General features: G+C 38.6%; 2 protein-coding genes across 6 annotated transcripts in view; one reads left to right on the forward strand and one right to left on the reverse strand.

Annotated features, from left to right (window-relative positions):
• TMEM63A (transmembrane protein 63A) overlaps positions 1–1,281 on the reverse strand; it is a 37,183-nt gene extending 35,902 nt beyond the window's left edge. Inside the window, exon 1 of one of the 4 annotated variants that reach the window (XM_060754178.2) lies at positions 1,259–1,281. The gene's annotated coding sequence lies outside the window, so the exon portion shown is untranslated. Of the gene's footprint in view, positions 1–920; positions 1,031–1,258 lie in introns of those variants that run through there. The other 3 variants (XM_060754175.2, XM_060754176.2, XM_060754177.2) reach the window with 3 other exon arrangements.
• Positions 1,066–20,269, forward strand: LOC132761372 (left-right determination factor 2). Of its 2 annotated transcripts, XM_060754181.2 has the most exons (6): positions 1,066–1,140; positions 12,618–12,798; positions 13,454–13,678; positions 15,633–15,876; positions 17,395–17,634; positions 18,723–20,269. In XM_060754181.2, the coding sequence occupies exons 3-6, from the start codon at positions 13,498–13,500 to the stop codon at positions 19,060–19,062; spliced, it is 1,005 nt and encodes a 334-aa protein (XP_060610164.2). In that variant the 5' UTR covers positions 1,066–1,140; positions 12,618–12,798; positions 13,454–13,497; the 3' UTR covers positions 19,063–20,269. The 2 variants fall into 2 exon arrangements, with proteins under 2 accessions (XP_060610164.2, XP_060610163.2); XM_060754180.2 differs by lacking the exons at positions 1,066–1,140; positions 12,618–12,798 and having other exon boundaries at positions 12,812–13,678.
• Positions 20,270–21,404: the final 1,135 nt, after the last annotated feature.

A 21,404-nucleotide genomic window follows, 5' to 3' on the forward strand; every position in this document is an offset into this window, starting at 1 on the left:
CAGTTGTTTTGGACTTCCAACTCACAGAAATCCAGCCAGCTTACCAGCTGTTAGAAATTGTGAAAGCTGAAGTTTAAAACACCTGGAGGACCAAAGGTTGGGAAGCACTGTACTACTGAGACATGGGAATTGTGGGAGTTGAAACCCAAAACACTTGGAGGGCCGAAGTCTGAACTATACTATAAAGTGAATAGAGTTTGATACAACTTTAACTGCCACGGCAGACCCAGTACCATAGAATCTTGGGAGTTGCAGTTCAGTGAAAAGCCAGTGAAAGCAGAAGACCTTGTAGAACTACAATTCCTAACAGCCTACCAGTTGTTAGGAATTGTGGAAGTTGAAGTCCAAAACACCTGGTGGGCCGAAGTTTGCTCATGCCTGGTATAAATGTACCTTACATGCCTTGTAAAAATGACAAGTCTTAGGCCCTTTCCACACAGCTGTATAAAATTCACATTGAACTGGATTATATGGCCGTGTGGACTCAGATAATCCAGTTCAAAGCAACTATAGTAGATTATCTGCTTTGATATTCTGGTTGATATGGCTGTGTGGAAGGGCCCTTAGGTTTCCATAGCACGGAGCCCTGGCAGTTCAAGTGGAGCCAAGTCGCATTACGTCTACAGAAGGCACGGGCAAACTTTGGGCCTCCCTTCAGGTGTTTTGAACTTCAACTCCCACAATTCCTAACAGTCTGTAGGCTGTTAGGAATTGTGGGAGTTGAAGTCCAAAACACCTGGAAAGCCCAAGTTTGCCCGTGCCTGGTGTATAGTATAGATGCCCCTCCCTTCTTGAAGAGACTCCTGTCGAGAAGGGGGAATGGGCAGCAGGGCCTGTCAAATGTACACACTGGACATAAAGTCTCTGACACGCAAGATTAAAATACCAGAAAATACAGCAAGTGAGGAGGGGATACACACTTCAGCCACACACCATTCACCTTGCCGGGAGAGAAAATGGAGGCCGCGCAGGGATGAAGAAGGAGGAAGGCAGGAAGAGGGCTCGCCTGAAGCCCAGCTCAGAGGCCTCAGGGACCACAGCCACACAGCCTTCCTCCTTCCCTCCCTGGGCGCCAAGAACAGGAAGCGGAAAGGCCGAGGCAGGGCCGTGGCGACCAATCAGGAGTTGCTTCCGCACCAGGTAAGGCCTGAAGGCCAAGCGCCGACGCCCTGCCAAGTGGATGCCACAGGTGACCGCTCGCGCCGCGCCTGCGCACTAAAGCGCCCTCCGCCCTTGCCTGGGCCCAAAGCCTTCCTACCTGGTGGTTCAGCTCGAACGCCGCCTCAGGCAGGCATGGGCTCACCTGCGCCCTCCCTCCCTCCAGGTGTTTTGGACTTCAACAGCCTCAGCCCCTTTAAAGCTATATATAGAGAAACCACACGATCAGATCTGGGACTCCTCAGAGCTCAGACATCATTTTAAAACCAGAAATGCTTTAGCTATGAGATTTTATTTGTCGTGTCAGTAACAGAGAAGAACAAAGCAAACAGACAGAATACAAAATTTTTGAGTTTGTCAGTTGATTAAATGTTCTTTGACCAGTATCTGGCCACTTGGAGTGCCTCTGGTGTTGCTGCAAGGAGATCCTCCATTGTGCAAGTGGCAGGGCTCAGGGTGCTTTCCAGTAAGTGGTCTGTGGTTTGCTCCTCTCCACACTCGCATGTGGTGGATTCCACTTTGTAGCCTCATTTCTTGAGGTTGGCTCTGCATCTTGTGGTGCCAGAGCGCAGTCTGTTCAGCACCTTCCAAGTCACCCAGTCCTCTGTGTGCCCAGGGGAGAGTCTCTCATTTGGTATCAGCCATTGGTTGAGGTTCTGGGTTTGAGCCTGCCACTTTTGGACTCTCGCTTGCTGAGGTGTTCCAGCAAGTGTCTCTGTAGATCTTAGAAAACTATGTTTAGATTTAAGTCGTTGACGTGCTGGCTGATACCCAAACGGGGGATGAGCTGGAGATGTCTCTGCCTTGGTCCTTTCACTATTGGCTGCTACTTCCCGGCGGATGTCAGGTGGTGCAATACCGGCTAAGCAGTGTAATTTCTCCAGTGGTGTAGGCCGCAGACACCCCGTGATAATGCGGCATGTCTCATTAAGAGCCACATCCACTGTTTTAGTGTGGTGAGATGTGTTCCACACTGGGCATGCATACTCAGCAGCAGAGTAGCACAGCGCAAGGGCAGATGTCTTCACTGTGTCTGGCTGTGATCCCCAGGTTGTGCCAGTCAGCTTTCATATGATATTGTTTCTAGCACCCATGGGGACATGAGAGAAGCCTCCTCCCAGGATTGCAAGACATCCGGGCGTCCCCTGGGCAACGTCTTCGTAGACAGCTGATTCTCTCGCCACAGAAGCAACCAGCATGCAAGCTATGAGATGCTTTGGACTGATTAAAGCACAGACTCCATCAGACACCATGTAGATTTTGGACTGTTAAGAGCAAACTCAAGTTGCACTTGATTTTTAAAAAAGGATTCCCTGTGTTATTTGCACAGAGAAACTACTGTAATTGGATTGACAAGTTATGTACCTGTATTCTGAATATATGAAGGTTGTGAGTACACCAGAAATGTTACTTTTAATGAAGTCTACTTTATTTCTGTCTCTTGAGAGCATGGTATAGAAAAAAGATGTTTTATTGAGAGTAGATGTTTTTGGGCACTGAAAGAACACTTCTGAAGAACTATCTTTTGTTCATTGGCATAATCTCATTGCCTAACAGATCAGAGACAGCTCAGTTATCAGTCTAACAACAGAAAACCAAATTGCCTTGCATAAGTACATGTGGTTATATGCCACTGAAGAGATGAGTTTTTGGCTCTTCTCTGGAAGATTATACTTTTACAAATGGTTGTGATTTTCAAATGGTTGTGAATGCCATTTTTCTCCAAAAGGCCATGAAGATTCTGGTTTTCTAAAAAGTTATGATCTCTAAATGGCCATGCCTTTCCAAAAGGATAAGTGTTAGAAATATTATAAATATATTAATTAGTTAGGTCTGTCTAGCCACGAGATGGAATAAAATTGACAAAAATATATGCTAGACATTTCTTTCTCTCCGTTTCCTATATAATTTTATATACAGATACAGACTAACACACCTGTATCTATGAAAATTAATACATTGTAACATATCCACCCAAAAAGGAATAACCACTGAACAAAGCCAATCATACACCAAAAGGAAGTACCATAATATTTGCATTAAATCACCCAATATGTAGTTGAAGCAATTTCTTTCTAAAAGGCTATAGTGTTGTCCTGAAACATCAGTTTTGCTGGATGAAATGTACTGTACATTTAGTTCTAAAGAGATTTTCAATACTGAGGCCAGGATAGTTTTCCATCAGTCATTTTGCTTAGGACAATATAGCTCTTTGTTCCACTCAACTCCAACGACATATAACATCAGATTTAATGCACCATAGCAAACAAACATCCTTGTTGTTTTCAGTTTCCCCAAGGATATGATGAATAAGAGCATTCAAGAATTTATGACCCATATATAAATACCAAAAAATGTTGCAGTTGTAAATATTGTCATAGTGCTCCTGGGGGTAGCTGATTAATTAGACTGCAATAATAAAAATTGCAGATATTCTTGATCTGTGTCAATCAATTAATTCAAAGTTTAAACCCCACTGTCAATCCATTTCTTCCATAGAAAAGGTTGTCCACAACCTTCAAATTAGGTTTATCCCATAAAGCCTGCTTAGGATAGCCAGATAAAGGCAATCCTCGAGTTACAAACATTTGACTTACAAACAAATCATACTTAAGAACAAGGATGAGACAACAGGAAGTGAGAGAAATCTATCTACTGGAAGGGAAATTAACTCTTGAAAAAGTTATCATGGGGGAAAGGTGTCTTCACTGAAGCTTTCTCACCAATCCTTGTTTCCAAAGCAAGCCAATTTTTTCAAAATCCAATTATCACAGGGAGAGAAAATGAGGTGAAATCTTCTGAACAGGACCACAGACAGCAAAACAAACACCACAGGGGTGTTAACCCTACCCTATGCTATCCAAAGCTCTCTCTCTCTCTCTCTCTCTCTCTCTCTCTCTCTCTATATATATATATATATATATATACACACATATACATATACCTATTCCTATACATAGACATTCTGCTTTGGATAACATAGGGTAGGTACATTTTAAATGTAACTCCAGCCAAACACACACACACACACACATAGATAAGCTGGAGTTACATTTTCAAAATGTACCTGTTCCGACTTACATACACATTCAGCTTAAGAACAAAACTACAGAAACTATCCTGTTCGTAATTTGAGGACTGCCTGTAGATCAAAATGTAATTGAATTGACAAGGGACTGTATACCAAGCCACTGTGACAATAAGGATGACAGAGAGCACCATCTTTTCCTTAAATGAACAGAAACTAAGGTAGACCATCTAAGTAAATTAGTTCAGAGATTGCTCAAGGAAGTGTTTCTGAATTAGGTATATCTGAATCAATTATTTATACAAATGAGAATACATGCCTTATGGCAAAAATTCAAACCTGGAAAATTAAGTCTATTTGCTGAAAATGATATTTGCATGAAAAGTATAGTGGTAAAAGGCCCCAGAGAAATTTCTTTAAAATAGTTTTGATTTTCTGAAAGTAAACTTGAGGAATATATGGCAGGATATCTCATAGTGCACTCAGTATTTATGGTAATACAGTAGAGTCTCACTTACCCAACCTTTGGTCATCCAACATTCTGTATTATCCAATGCAGTCTGCCTCCCGCCCGAATCCACTATTGTTTCAATACATTGAGATGTTTTGGTGCTAAATTCGTAAATACAGTAATTACTATACAATGTTACAGTGTATTGAACTGCTCTTTCTGTCAATTTGTTGTAAAACATGATGTTTTGGTGCTTTATTTGTAAAATCTTAACATAATTTGATGTTTAATAGGTTTTTCCTTAATCCCACCTTTATTATCCAACGTTTTTGCTTATCCAACGTTCTGCCGGCCCCTTTATGTTGGATAAGCGAGACTCTACTGTACGTGAATCTTGACTACAGGCAGCCTCCAAGTTATGAACAAGAGAGATTCTGTAGATTTGTTCTTAAGTTAGATTTGTATATATATATAAGTCAAAACAGATACATTTTTAAGTATAATGCTTGCTCTCACTCTCTCTCTCTAGTAAGGTAAAGGTTTAACCCTGACATTAAGTCCAGTCATGTCTGACTCTGCGGGTTGGTGCACATCTAAATTTCTAAGCCATTTTAAATTAAATTTTGAATGTTTATAACTGTTTTAACTGTTGTTTTATTATTATTGTTTAATTTGATGTTTGGCATCTAATGGCTGCCTATTGTAAAGCCGCTCTGAGTCCCCCCCTCGAGGGTGAGAAATGCTTGAAATAAATAAATGAGCCAAAGAGCTGGCATTGTCTGTAGATGCCTCCAAAGTCATGTGGCCGGCATGATTGCAAGGAGCGCTGTTACCTTCCTGCCGGAGTGGTACCTATTGATCTACTCACATTTGCATGTTTTCAAACTGCTAGGTTGGCAGAAGCTGGGGCTAACAGGGGGAGCTCACGCCTCCCCCCCCCCTATATATATGCACACACATACACATACACACATATACATACAAACAGACAAACTTTGGATAGCATAGGAAAGAGTTACCTTAAGGACTTAAACACCCCTGTTGTGTTTGTTTTGCTGTTTGTGCCCCTGTTCAGAAGATTTCACCTCACTTTCTGTCCCTGTGATAATTGGATTTTGAACATTTTGGCTTGTTGTGGAAACAAGGATTTTCAACTTTAGTTCATGAAATTTTATTTTCTTTTATTCCCAGAACAGATGTACAGATAGTTCTCTAACATTCAAGTAAACTCAGTGTTCAAGTGATTATATTTGCATGTGTCACTCTCTTCTTGTGTAATTCTGAATCTAATTCCGGCTAAACCTCACTTTCCTATTCATCTTTACCAGCAGGATTTTCCTTTATGGATCACCTCTCCTGAGGGCCATCCATATCCTTAAAATTTGGGGCAACAGGTGGTGTGAGATGTTACCAATGATGTAACCCCACTTGCTACTGTTCCTACAGATGTTTTCCTAAATAGTGAAAGTAAAACAGAGCCTGGATTACCTGTTAACTACTTCCCCTTTGACACTTTAATTAATAGCCCCAATTCACTTTTTTCACAGCTCTTCATCACTTTCTGTTGTTTCCTATCTGATGGTGTTTTCACACATGATGCCTTTAAAATGTAAAGCCATGGTGTTTATTTACACAACACTAAGAGAGCACGGGCAGTGTAAAAGTAGTTTTAACTAGTTTTTAAAATTGTATTGCTTTTATCTATGCACCATTTTGGGAGGTAGGCGGCATATAGAATAATTCAATAAATATATAGTTGAATGCCTAGCACTTTAGAAATGGAACAGACCTTCAATAACAAGTGTCTTTTTTCTACATTTGCGGATTTATTGTTGTTGTGTGTTTCAAGTCTATCACAGGGTTTTTTCAGCAACGTTTGTTCAGAAGATGTTTGCAATCATTGTCTTCCTCTGAGAGCATATGATTTGCCTAAGATTACCCAGTAGGTTGCAATGGAAAAAAAGGATCCAAATCCTGGTTTCCTGAGTCATAGTCCAATGCGCAAACCACGTCACCATGCTAGCTCCCTATCTCCCCCCCCCCCCTATATATAATCTATCTATCTATCTATCTATCTATCTATCTATCTATCTATCTATCTATCTATGTGTACAAACATCTAAGCTTGTAAATTAGGAAAGGATCTACTTCTCTATAAAAACACCCAAAACCTGACCAACAGGAACTGGTGAGTTCACACTATGTGATTGACATCTAAACCTATAAATGGGGAAGATCCTAAAAGAAACCAGAAGTTGTGCAGGTAACACACTGTTGTGTAAAGTGGAGCACCAGAGGGGGGAGATGAGGAAGAAAAAGTTGACTTCCTTAAATTCATGTCAACATCAAACAAATATCCTGAAAGGAAGGTAATTGGGGTACAGAACCTCTCTTTCCTTTCTACAGAACGGTGTACCTTTTGCCGTGTAACTACAGGTGCTAAATACCCAAGTTGGATCTAGCAGTCCTCTAGCATTATATAGCACAGCAGGAAGGTGAGGGCAAAATTGATGTCCTTGGTCACTTTCTCACTCAACATGATGACATAATTTCTGTTTCAGATGGTTGGAGTCACAACGAGACCTGTAGTACTACGTTTACCATTGTCAGTGGATTGCAACATTTTGTGCATGTCTAATTTTTCCCCCTCTGATGCTGTGATGATCCCAAAAGTATGTTAAAGAATACATGAATAATCACCAAATACAGAATTTGCATCAATAATCGAGTGAAATTAATAGAAAATCAAAACTGTTTTATGAAAATGTCTATGAGGGCTTTTACCATCCTACTGTTCATTCAAATGGATGCAAATGTCATTTTCAGCAAGTAGTTTTAATTTTCCAGATATGAGTTTTTGCCATAAGGCTTATCTCCTCAGTGGTACAAACAATAGATTCCAATATATCTAATTCAGAAGCAATCTCAGAATTAACTGACTTTGAACCCCTTTTTGTATATCTCCCTTAATTTATTTAAGGAAGAAAAAGATGGTAAATTCCATCAATGTCATGTATCCATTTATCCAGATTCAAACATCTGACACGTACACAATCTGTATATTTCCTGATACATTAACTAGGAGAAATAATTATTTTTTACCTATGTCATGGTGAAATTAAAAATGTTACTTTGTGCCTATATCAGTGTTCTAGAAAATTCTGTGAATCTTTCTTGCATTTTCCAATAAAATATTTTCATTTGAATCAGATTTTTTGTTCTTCCTGAACAAAATTGTTCCCCGTTTGCTGTCATTTATCCTATCAAATTGCTTGGAAATAGTACACGTAACTCAAGTTGTCTTCCTGAACAAAATTGTTGCCCATTTGCTGCCATTTATCCAGATTCAAACATCTGACACGTACACAATCTGTATATTTCCTGATACATTCACAAAACACAAAGTTATCCCCACCAAGCAGATGATAATTTGTGCACTAATTCTACCGTATCACTGTTCCAAATGTAACTTCCTCCTCTGCTTTTGATTTATATCAAGATTTAGCAAATAATCACTTCAAGCATCACCTTTTACTAGATTCTAAACTCTTTTTAAGAAATTGCACTAATTGATCTAATAGATCTTTAGCAGGAGATTTTATTCTTCTTAGTACTTACTACGTGTTTTTGGTGAGGTGTTTGAAAAAACACCTAGGAAATTTAGAAATGCAAATCATTTGCCTTTTATTAGCATGTGATTTGTGGCAACGCTGCCTTTGAAGGCCTTCATTTATGCATCCAAATAACACCTAGTGGAAGCTGCTGATATTTACAGAAGGGTCTTTAAAGTGTGGGGAAAACAGGAGTGAATATAGGAAGCCTTACTTTCACCTCAGTTGGGACCAGAAATGATCAGAGAAATTAACAGTCAACAGAATTCTAATTATAAGAAGAACCTTATTACACAATGCATAATTAACTGTGCAAATTGAAACCATAAAATGCAAGCGGAAAATTAAAAAAAAGTCTCAGTCAAATTAGCACCATTTGGATAACGTCCTTGTTTTCCAGGGGAAATGACAGGCACAATCCCCCATGCATTGGAATCTATAGCAAACCTTGATTTTGATTAAAACATTGTCCTTACAAATAAAAATTGGTGGATGTTATAGGCCAACATTATGTGAGTTTGCTGACTGTGTAGAGCTTTGAATACCATAAAATCATGGTTGATGATGCCTGGACGTTCTTTCAGAAGTTGATCATAGAAATGTACTGGTGAGACAACAGGAAGTGAGAGAAATCTACTCCTAGGAAGGGACATTCACTTCTGAAAGTGTTGTCATGGTAAAAAGGTGTCTTTATCTTCAAATCTTGTTTCCACAGTGTCACTTTTTTCAAAATCTAATTATCGCAGGGACAGGGATATATTCACCGTTGTATTTGACTCATTAAGGATTAGTCAATAATTTCTTGGAAATAATCCAGTATTCAGGAAAACAAGTGCTCAGTGCTATCATCTACATTGTATGTCTTATTCCCTTTCACAGAAGATAAACCATAAAGATAAATGTTTTCTTACTTCACAATTTGGAAATTCCTGTCTGCATGAGAGTGATGACAACAAGTGCTCAATGTTTTCATTACTCTCATGAAACCTTACTGCTCCACCACCACCACAATGTGATTTCTTACCTTACAGAGAAAGCGCCATATCTCATAAGACTTTCATATTTCAGATGGATTTAGACTCAATTTAATTAAAGAGGCAGCTAGGTAGGTTCGTTCAGCAATAAAACATATTCATTTCAAACATTTTTTGTGCTTTTAAAGGTCTAATTTAGGAATAGAACAGGGCATGAGAACAAAAAAAAAAAACAAAAACACTACTGACCAGTTAGCATATCATCAATGAAGACAAAACAAGCTTGATCCATTGAGGTACCATTTTCTCCCAGCAGATATTCTCATTTATTTATTTCAATTTCAAACATTTGTATCCCGTCCTTCTCAACCCCTGAGGGGTGACTCAGTGCCAATACACACAACAAAACAATATAACACAAATTAACATTAATTAAAACAATAAGTTGTAAAATATCTAATTAAAAACATTTCTAATAGCAATATATTAGCTATCACTAACATGTTAACATATTAGGAGCCCCCGGTGGCACAATGGGTTAAACCCTTGTGCCAGCAGGACTGCTGACCAAAAGGTTGGTAGTTCAATTCCAGGGAGCGGGGTGAGCTCCCATCTGTCAGCTCCAGCTTCCCGTGCGGGGACATGAGGGAAGCCTCCCACAGGATGGTAAAGCATCTGTGCACCCCTGGGCAACGTCCTTGCATACAGCCAATTTGCTCACACCAAAAGCGACTTGCAGTTTCTCAAGTCACTCCTGACACGAAAAAAACCAACATGTTTGAAATGCCCATGCTTATCTCCCCAATTCTTTACAATTAGGTTTGAACTGATCATTCTTCCCTATTAACACATATGATTGGGTGATTAAAGATAATGCTGTTCTTATGCAAATCCACTGCTTCAATAAAACATAATCCCAATTTACAGGATGATAAACTGATTTTACACTTATTGTCTTAGCCATCATAAATGTTACATGTACTGTTAGACTGTCATCAGATTTGTCATGGGCTGTCCTTTGCAGACACCTTAAATCCCTTGTCTGACATTTTGAATCCACCATGTAGATTCCAATACACATTATCCAGAAAGAGCTCCTATAAAATGCTTGCCCTTTCTTGTTTGCATGACAAAAAGTGAATAGTAAATCCCACAATTGGAGCAGCTAATCACCATTGTGTGAAAAAGACTTCAATCCACATTTTCACTCTTCGGTACTGAGATTCAGCAGTCTGTTTGTTTAACAATATTACATTATCTGTGAAGCTCAAAAATCTGTTTCTAATACACATTGGGCATTAAAGAGCTTTCAATGTATCAGAGTGGACATCAGATAGTCTAGAAAGCATTTTCCAATATAGAGGCACTCGCTGCAATTTGCTGTCAGATCTTAAGCCGTATCACTCTTACGAAGGGCAAGAATGGAGAGACAAATACCAGCTTCATTTTTAATCCTGCGCAGAATACTTGTGTTGTTATTTCATTCCTCAGAGGATATATTTGATTTGTTCTGAATTAAATCCTGAGTATAGCCTGTTAACACAGAAATTTACACTTTATGGGATAGTGTGTGGGAATATTGTGTTGGCAATGCCTTCTGTTTTTTCTCAGGATGATACATTAGTAAGAAATAGTTTAAAACCATCACTATTATTATCATCGTTATCATTTCACACTGATTATTTCAATTATGATGTAAAGATACAATCAGCTCAATAAATGACTGAAATTAAAATAAGTTTGTAGTACCAAATGTATGTACAAGCAAAGTATAATGTAGTTTATTTTTTGATATTGTGCTGGTACTCTAAATGCTAAAAGGAAAGACAATCCCTTATAGAACAACTGATTAATTAAATTGGTGTTGGATCTTTCTTTCTTTTCTTTTCTCTCCCTTCTTTATATAACAATTGTCTTGCAAATGCAACTGGGCCTTGTTTCAATCCCTCATTTGCAGATTGAGAGACCTCTGCATACAAGAGTCTATCTAGGATCCAAGAATTTGAACAGTCTTGATTTATGGAGGAACAAATAATTGTAAATTATTTGTATTGAAAGCTTATACATTCAATTTAATTGTTTCATCTTCAAGACTTGGAAGTTGCTGAACAGACTGCGCTGTGGTACCACGAGATGCAGAGTCCATCTTAAGAAATAGGGCTATAAAGTGGAGTTCACGACATATGAGTGCGGAGAAGAGCAAACCAGAGACCACTTATTATAATGCAGCCTGAGCCCTACCACATGCACAATGGAGGACCCTCTTACAGCGACACCTGAGGCACTCCAAATGGCCAGCTTCTGGTCAAAGGAAATCTAGCATAATGCCAAGTTTTTAACTTTATTTGTGTTTTTTAATATATTATAACTGTATTCTCCATTTGCTTCTGATATGATAAATAAAATATCTCAAGCACCAGCACATCATATTCTGAGCAAATTGGAGGGGGGGGGTACCCCTAGATGCTCTCTAAGGGCAGTTGACCACTTTTAACCACAATTTAAAAACACCAGGACCATTTGTTTTGCCCGGAAAGAACTTTTTAAAATCCCAACACTAAAACCACTGCATAACTTTGGCTCCTACATGTTAGAGGCAATATATATTAGATCCGTGTCCCATTTTGAACTTTTCAAAGGTATTCAAAGTTCCTTATTGGCAACAATAGGAAAGAGAATTCTGGGTTAGATAGGTCACAGAGGTTATTACCTGAAAATGTGTAATATATATTAAAAAGTAATGCTGCAGAGACAGCACTGTGGTGTGTGGTAACACAGGAAAGTAATAGAGAAATCTCTGGAAAGCATCCACATGCAGTAAATGAACCATTGCGAACTCTAAGATAGGCATGGGAGGCCCTGTTCTCGGTCCCATCATCCTCACAAACGCAACTGGTGGGGATGAGAGACAGGGCCTTCACAGTGGTGGTCCCTTGCTGTGGAACTCTCTCCCCAGTGACATCAGATTGGCTACCTTCCTCTTGTCCTTTAGAAAGAAACTCAAAGCCTGGTTATGCGACCATCAGTAGAGGCAGTAATCAAGAATGAGACCCAATTTGTGTGGACTGACCTGGACTATGATTTTAAACCTGCATGATTTTAAACAATCTTTTAGTAATTTAATGCTTCAATTAACTATTTTAATTGCTGTTATTATTTATTACTGTTATTAGCATTGAATTAATGCCTGTTGTGAAGCCGCCCTGAGTCCCCCTCTGAGATTGAGAAAGTACGGGATACAAATATGCTATATATATATATATATATATATATATATATATATATGAATAATGGTTTAAATGGTTAACAGGTCAGGATTGTTTTATAATTATTTTTTTAATGATAAAGGGTTTTTGAAGAGTATGGGCCAAATAAAAAGGATCTATTTTCTTCAGAGGTTTTATCCTCCATGCCAAACACCAGAAGAAGTGGAAGTTTTCCTGCTGAAGGTTTCTTTAGTGATCCCCAAGGAAAGGATGACCAGACGATACCCATACAGAACCCAATAATCTTATAGTTCTTACAGTGAAATGGAAAAAGACATTTGCACTTAAGTTGGCTACTGAATCATAGCAGGTAAGTGGTCATTAACAGACATTTCCAATGATATGATGCCCAGCAGCAGTGGAAGAACCACAGCAGTAGGAGATAAGTCTGTGACAAAAGAAGGACCAAACCAGTGCTATAATGATATAATGGTGTGAGTTGATGGGAAAATTAGTGCCAGGTTTGGTGACTTATGAAACATAATCTAGTAGTGTTTGAAAATAATCAGTGTGAGTTAATAAAACTGCAGCACATAGAAAAAAAATTGCTGTGTTCATGTGCCTTCCTTTATGGAAATCTAAGAGAAAACCCTCTGAATGAAGCAGGTTTATGTTATTTGAACCCATTGATTATTCTGAGGAGCACATGACCTTGTAAATATAGCGCAGGATACTGAGAGGTGTTGCGATGGCTTTGCATACAAAGGGGATGTAACACTTCCAAGCCCTCAGCCTCACTTCTGCTTGTGGAATTTGTTATGCCGGTGGCACCAGACTTGCCATAAAAAGCCCTTACATTGGCTGTCCTTTCCATTCAGGCTTCCAGCCTCACAGAGCTATCACTTCTCAGTCAAGACCAGCTTGTGCTGAGCAGAGAGACTAAAGGGATCTTTTTTCACAAGTGATTGATAGGCAAAGGATGGCTGTGAGCTTTAGCTGGGTAGTGACCTGTGTCCTCTTCATAGCTAGTAGCCCTGCCAGTGGATTTAGTGAGAAAGGACTCAAAGAGATGTTGCTGGAGAAGCTCAGGCTTCCTGAAGTCCCTGCCCTACAGAAGACAGACCTGGAGAATGTGGTAATTCCAGAGTATATCCGAAACAAGTATATGACCTTGCTGAAGCGTCACCGAGTGAAGCGGAGAGCTTTGCCAAGTCTAGCTGGGATCTTGAGAGGAATTCCCGGCAATGCAGGTAAACCACCCTATGATTCTTGTATGCTTTGCACTTCAATTTATTTATTTATTTGCATTTTAATAAACTGTCAAGTAGTTATAGTCCAAACTGTCAGGGAGTTATAGTAAAAAAAAAACTTTTAGAAGCTGTAAAAAAGCAAGACAAATAAAAATCTAGATCTGTTATGAAAAGTTGATGGACTTAAATAGAGTCAAAAGCACTGAGTTCTAATATCTCAGACATTTGTAGCCAGATATATATACCCAAAGATTATATTTGCATCTTGAGATTTTTCACTATCTCTGTCACAAAAATGGTAATAGCTTTGCTCAATGGTGAAAGAAGGACATTACTGATTCCAGGGATATTAACTGTTTGAATTACTTTCTTATGCATAGTTATGATTGGTATTATGTTGCAATGTTAAACCAATTGATGTTCATACAATTAATTGACTAGTCATGCTACTAAATTTCATTACTATGGATGCATTTAATGTTTGCCTTTTATGTTTGGAATCTGCTCTGAGTCCCTCATGGGAGATAGGGTGGAATATAAATAAAGTATTATTATTATTATTATTATTATTATTATTATTATTATTATGTTTTTCATGGGACCAATTTGTATCACTTTTTACCATCCTGAATATCTTTATTTTGAAATATGATTTTCCGCCTCTAAGGGACTTACTCTTGAGTGACAACTCCAGTCTACATAGGTAGTTCTGAGTTTAACAGGATTTAATTACCAAGACCATGTCATTACGTCTAAAAAGAGTAGACTCATTGAATCAATGGCATTTATCTACATGTTGATTCACCACTCAACAACTGATTGAATGGGTCTAATCTAATTGGGATTAACCAATAAGAAGATGCCAGTCACTGGTAGATATTTATAAATTAGCAGTCCACCTGTTAAGTTCAATAAAAGCTTTCTCCTTGTTAAATAGGTATAGTGTAGCTTCCAAACTGTCTTGCATGTAATCTTTGAATTAAAACATGTAATCCTTGAATTAAAAGCTGAGAAATAATGACAACATGCTACATAAGTTGCTACTTTAAAAGAATACACGTTCATTAGGGTTAGTTATTATACAGTGAATCAATGTTTCTGTGGCTACAAGCTGAAGCATGTAATTTCCTCACAACCAAGGAAGAGAGGAGTATGATAATTTGCAATTTGTTCTACTAAAGCTACCACATGCATGTGACACATGAACTCCCATTGACTTAGTGCAGACTTCCCTAAGGTGGTGCCGTCCATATGTTTAGTACTATAGTTGCTATCATGCCCAAATAAGGTCAATCTTGTAAAATCGTGGGTGGTTAAGTCCAAAATAACCCAAGGATCATTTGTAATGCTATGTATGGAGGGAGATTTTATGTGAACTTTGATTCGTGTTGGCATCAAAGCTGGCAATATTGAAATTCAATAAATCAAAAGATGATTCCCGCCATGGAGTTGACACAGCCTTACTGACACATGTTTTCATTACCAGTTTTGGGGCAGAGAGAGAGCACAGTGTGGAGTAAAACCATAGGGTATAAAAGGGATGTAGTAAATGGCCATCTACCGTCTGCACCGAACTGTTTTTGCCTAAATTAACCAACCCAACTGCTTTTTCTGGAATAGCTCTTTTCCACAGCATCTTAAACTGCCTTTTTTATCTGCTGATGTACATATGATGAAAAACTTGTTGAATTTGATTATGCATTAGATTTTATTATGCATTATAAATTTTTCCCTTGATAAGAGAGAGTCTGATGTACCTTTCAGACATGTTGGGCTACAATGTTCGTCATCCCCATCCATGTAGCCATTGCATGGGATAGTAGTCCCACACATCTGAAAGGTACTTGGATGGAGAGGGCTGCTGTAATGCAACATAAAAATCGAGCATGTGCTCCATTTCTCAAGTAGGAGAAATAATAATGACCTGGAATATTTCCGTTCTCCCCAAATGCAGATATTCCAGGAGATGTCCTCTATTCTGATGCCACACGGCAGAAGCTGATCTTTGACATGGAGGGAAGGATACCCGAAAACAGTGAAGTTACCATGGCTGAGCTGAAGCTTTTCAAAAAGCCTGTGGAGATGAAGTTCCTGCCCATCAGGCCATCTCAGAGGCCAGTCATGAACGCCAGGGTGAGCGTTTACTGGGTGCAGCTACAAGACAATGGAACCAACCGGACTTCTTTGATTGACTCCAGGTATGAATGAGGTATCCAGCCAGACAGTTCAGAAAAGGTGCACTTGCATGAAAGATGACAGGAACACTGAAGCAACTTATTTCAGATATAAACATTGGAAAGTAGGGTGTGGTAGGAGAAGTGGTGTGCACTTTAAGAGTATTGTTTACAATTAGGGCTAGCCATATAGTTAAGCATGAATGTATGAAGGGAAGCAATTTTTTTCATTGTGATTGTAGTTTCACCCACTAAATTTTTATAGTAAGCACAGAGCCCAATTAGCAAAATTGAATCATATGTTCTCATAACTGTGTCAAATGCAGTATCTGGCATTTATTTATTCCATCATTCCCTCTATTACACCATGGTGTTCATTTCTCAAACACAGGGAATTGTGGGCAGCAGAAGGTACCTTAGATGTATAGTGGTAGATCTCTAGATGATTTCACATCCACTTATTTAACAGTAACTTCAACAAACTGACACACCACCACTCCCCTTATATTACATTGTTGAAATGAAGAGTGTTTGGGTTAGGTTAGGTAAAGGTAAAGGTTTTCCCCTGACATTAAGTCCAGTTGTGTCCGACTCTGCGGTGTGGTGCTCATCTCCATTTCTAAGCCGAAGAGCCAGCGTTGTCCGTAGACACCTCCACGGTTATGTGGCTGGCATGACTGCATGGAGCGCCATGAAGAATCTTTGGGTTAAGAACATGGAAATTTTCAAACATAAAATGTCTATGCTCTTTCCCCAAATCCTCTTCATCCTTATAATCTCCAGCCACCAAATTCAGTGCTGACTGTGGAGAAGTATGGGTCTTGGAATTTTAAAAAGTTCAGAAAATACTATAACTTTTTCAAACCCTAGTTTGACATAACCAAAGTTTTGGAGTGGAAGAATTGCAATTTGCATTCAGTTTTGGTAGCCAAAATAAATTATTTTGCTCAGAATCTTCTACTTTGAGCAAAAGGGTTTATACATGACCTGATCTATGAATTTTGAGGTGCTAATATAAGAAAACATGTGGATCCTGCAGGCCTTATGTTTGGCAAGCATTGCTATAGAAATGACTTTAGTGGTTTTTGGAACAGAGCAATATTTGAACTGATCTCTATTGGAACTTGATTGACTCAAGCCTGAATGAGTTTCAAATACTTTCAATCCTGTACAGGACTTTTCAAGTCAGGTTAATTGTTAAGATTTTCATAAAGGCTATCTTGACAAAGTTAGCAATCTCATTGTTGCAAAAGGCTTTTTACTGAAAAAATGTAGAAAATGAATTATGGCATATTTTCTTTTAGACTGGTAAATAAATAGAAATTAGTTCTAAAAGCTTTGATAACAGGAAGGCATTTATATAACTCTATATATAGGGTCAGACCATTGCAAATTCTGGTTTTGTTTCATTTTTCCAGTTATCTTTATGGAAATGAGACTTTTAAATCTGCTTTACACTATGGAGAACAGGTATATGACTTAACTTCTTGCTCATTTTAAAGTTCTAGATTATATCTCAGTTGTGAATTCTTTCCTACATAGGTTAGTTCCAGTCATGGAATCTGGCTGGAGGAACTTTGATGTCACACAAGCTGTGCATTTCTGGCTAAAAACCAAAAAGACTGGGCCAATGCTCCTAGAGATCTGGATTGAAGGAGAAAGGCTAGGCAGCTATGCTTCTGAAATGGCCAAAATGGTGCGCTTTACCTCCCAGGACCCTTCAGATAAAGCTCTTGGCAAACCGGAATTAGTGCTTTATACTCTTAACCTGGAAGAATATGGGTAAGTGTGAGAATGTACAAGTTTTATACATGCTTTTTCATATAGAAGAAAACCTAAGTTATGGGATGAAGGCAAAATATAAATAGATGGCAAAATAAGAAATATAGCCATAATACTGTTGTCAGGCCTGACTAAAATACACTCATTGACTCAATGGGATTAACCTATGTGTTGACTTACTATTCACAGTTGAGCCAGTAGGTGTAATTTAGGACTCTGACCATATATAATATTATATGTTTACCATACTGGTGAGCCTCTGTGATACCACAGCTAGAGAGGAGCAGGGTTCAGATCTTTTTCCAGTGAGAAGCCCACTGAATGATCTTCGATCAGTCCCTTCAGGGAGAGAGGGCAAGTTATAAAGTTAGTGTTGTGGTTGTTAGATTGCTAGCTCTTACTCTAAGGTATCTCACATCTGTTTTAGGAGGATAAAATGAGGCATGTGGGAAGAGGCAATGATTTCAAAAAATAGAATTATGACAAAAATCTATATTGGTGCTTAACTTAGGAGTTTATATCACAAAGCAGGCAAACTACAATTACAGCAAGACAACATTATCTTTTTTTGTAACTTATCACATCATGTTGCTCTTTTTCTGCTGCTCTTCTGAGTGGAAACAGCCCAGAAAGTGTTTCTTTTGCAAACAAAAATAATGTGTTAATAAATTGTGTATGTGATTTATTTTAATTGCTTTGTTGCTGTGATTGTTATTGCTTGTATTGATGGGCTTGGCCTCATGTAAGCCGCACCGAGTCCCTTGGGGAGATGGTAGCGAGATATAAATAAAGTTTTATTATTATTATTATTATTATTATTATTATTAATCTCCTTTTTAAAAAATAAACATTTTCTAACAGCCCCACCCCAATGATAAATGTGATAAGTCCCAGGCAAAGATGCTGTTGTCCTGCTGTAATAGCAACTTGTCTGCTTCACATTATAAACTCCTTGAAAGAAATAAGCTTGAGCTATTTCAAACATTTGTAGGTTTCCCTTCAGATTGTCCTCTGTCGCATCCTTTTATTGTGCTCAGACCTGATTCCTTCATTACATGTAATAAAACCATGCTCTTTTTTTTAAACAGAGGACCTGGAGATTGTAAAGAAGGAACCTTGACAGAGAAGACCATCTGTTGCCGCCAGGAACATTATATCAATTTCCGAGAGCTGACCTGGACTCAGTATTGGATCATTGAGCCGGCTGGCTACCAGGCTTACCACTGTGTGGGTGGTTGTCGGCAGCCCAAGAACTTGCTGCGCCATTTCGGCTATGGAGAGAGAACCTGTGCTGTAGTGGAGAGTTCTCCGCTTCCCATGATGTACCTTGTCAAGAAGGGAAACTACACTGAGATTGAGGTGGCAGAGTTCCCAAACATGATTGTAGAAAAATGTGGCTGCATAATGGACAATATAGCAGTGGTCTAGCTGTGTACACGCTGACACACTTGAACTGGTAGTTCTAACAGATGTGAAAGAGGTGGCTAGCTCTGGAGCTCTCTATTCCTCCCATAATTCCTGCTGTAAATGCTGCCTTATAACATAATGTTCCTAATCCTACATACAGAACACTTGTGGCGTCTTGTTCATTTTGTTCATAGCATAATTCTCTCCTTTCACTGAAGGAATATAACTATACTGCTAAATGGAGGCTGTTCCCATTTGGACATTTCCACAAGAAGCCTAAATAGCACAATTCAGTAGCAGAGAAGTTCCTATCAAAAAATTCATTTCATTAGCATGAGTTGAAGTCTATGAATGACATTATCTTGGCTCCCTCATTATATTTCCATATTTTTCTCTTGTTTTTTCTTTTCTTTTATGGTTAGAGTGCCAAAGCTATATAGTACTTTAGCACAATGACTAATGAAAACAATTAAATATACATATGAGACATTGAATGTAAATATTAGTGAAGGAGCATAAGGCGGGGATCTGTGTTGTTTCTACTTATTTTAAAGTGGTGACATGTGCTTTCTTTTAATATATTTTCTTACACTTTCTTGTACATTACTTCATATTAGGGCTGTCTTAAACATTTTTAATAAATAATGTATATAATGTTTCCAATGATCATGGTACAAACAGGCAACAGGTAGAGACAACTTAAAATAATTATACATGTAGCAATAAATGTCTGTATCTTTCTTTCATCTGTCTTTTTGTTCTTATCAGATTGTTCCTTTATGTAAGATACTGGCATACTCTCTGAACAAGATAAATACTAGCTACTATCCTCTTGTTTGATAACAGGCTGAGATAAAGTCCCTTTTTCACCTTGTAATATACGTATGCAATAAAATGTTGTCACTGAAGGGAGAGCACTCTCTATCTTTCTGTTTAATATCCAGTTCCTGAAGCAATCTGTAGCTATTTCTCTCAATCAAAGGGTGCATCTATACTGTAGGATTAATGCAGTTTTACTATAAAATTATAGGTTTTGTAATGAGCACTTATCTGTAAAGAATTCTACTGTATGTATTCCTCAGAAGACTGATTAATATAAATGTTCAATTGCTGATCAATGGTTAAGAAATCTTCTAACCAGTGGATTTCTGTGAAAACAATACTTGCTTGTGTTTCCAGGATCAGGTGTAATTGTAATATAATAACATTGTAAGTGATGAATGTTCTGTAACCGATTTTGTATATTTTAACATCTTGTCAAACAATAAAATCCAAAAGTAACATAGTGGGATTATTTCTTGAATATATGCAAAAAGAGCCCTATTATTTTAATCTTCAATGGGTTTGGGTTTTGTGTGTGTGTGTGTCAGGAGCGACTTGAGAAAATGCTTGAGAAATTGGCCGTCTGCAAGGACATTGTGCAGGGGACTGATGTTTTTGATGTTTTACCATCCTTGTGGGAAGCTTCACTCAAGTCCCTGCATGGGGAGCTGGAGCTGACAGAGGAAGCTCAACCGGCTCTCCCCAGATTCGAACCACTGACCAATTGGTCAGCAATCCTGCCGGCACCTGGGTTTAACCCATTGCACCACCGGGGGCTCCTATCTTCATTGTTAAAGCAATTTGATTTTATGACAGTAGGTTCCTCTGAAGGTTTTTAATAAAAAGGAGATTGACAGATATATCAAATAAATAAATGCAAATAAGGAAAGTCAACAAATACTTTCTGTAAGAGACTGGAAAACTGGTGAGCATATGGAGCCTAAAAATTTAATTCCTGAACAGAGTTTTTGCACATAAGTAAACTGGCATATAAAGACACATAGAGTCAAACAAATGATAATACTAGGGGGAGTCGCCTTTCTCTGGAGGTTTTTAAACAGAAGCTGGATAGCCACCTGTCGAGGCCGCTTTGATTGTGTGTTCCTGTCTGCCAGATGGTTGGGCTCGATGGCTCTTGTGGTCTTTGCCAGTTCTGTGATTCTACCAGGATGTACTTATTGAACTCAATGGGATTAATTAATGAATATATGTGCATAGGACTGCAAGAAGAGTAAACACTAATAAGGAAAACAGCAGTGATGATGGAGAAAGAGCTGTAGAGCAACACTAGGGATGAAAGGAATTGCGGATTATACACACACACACACACACCATGGTTCATGCCCTTGAGTGCTCCAGCTGGAGGTCAGCTGTGACCAGCAGTGCTGTAGAATTTGAAGAGGCACGAATGGAGGGTGAAAGAGAGAAATGTGCCAAAAGGAAGACGCGTCAAGCCAACCCCAACTGGAACCGCCTTCCACTTGGAAACCAATGCTCTCACTGCGGGAGAAGATGCAGGTCAAGAATAGGGCTCCACAGTC

The sequence above is a fragment of the Anolis sagrei genome, chromosome 1, assembly GCF_037176765.1.
Source record: "Anolis sagrei isolate rAnoSag1 chromosome 1, rAnoSag1.mat, whole genome shotgun sequence".
NCBI lineage: Eukaryota > Metazoa > Chordata > Lepidosauria > Squamata > Dactyloidae > Anolis > Anolis sagrei.

What these genes read in the sequence shown, in the direction of transcription:
- LOC132761372 (XM_060754180.2), top strand. Translation starts at nt 13,408, where the DNA reads ATGGCTGTGAGCTTTAGCTGGGTAGTGACCTGTGTCCTCTTCATAGCT. An exon ending in ACTTCTTTGATTGACTCCAG is followed by an intron (nt 15,877 to 17,394) that starts GTATGAATGAGG and finishes TTTCCTACATAG; the next exon opens with GTTAGTTCCAGTCATGGAAT. An exon ending in CTTAACCTGGAAGAATATGG is followed by an intron (nt 17,635 to 18,722) that starts GTAAGTGTGAGA and finishes TTTTTTAAACAG; the next exon opens with AGGACCTGGAGATTGTAAAG.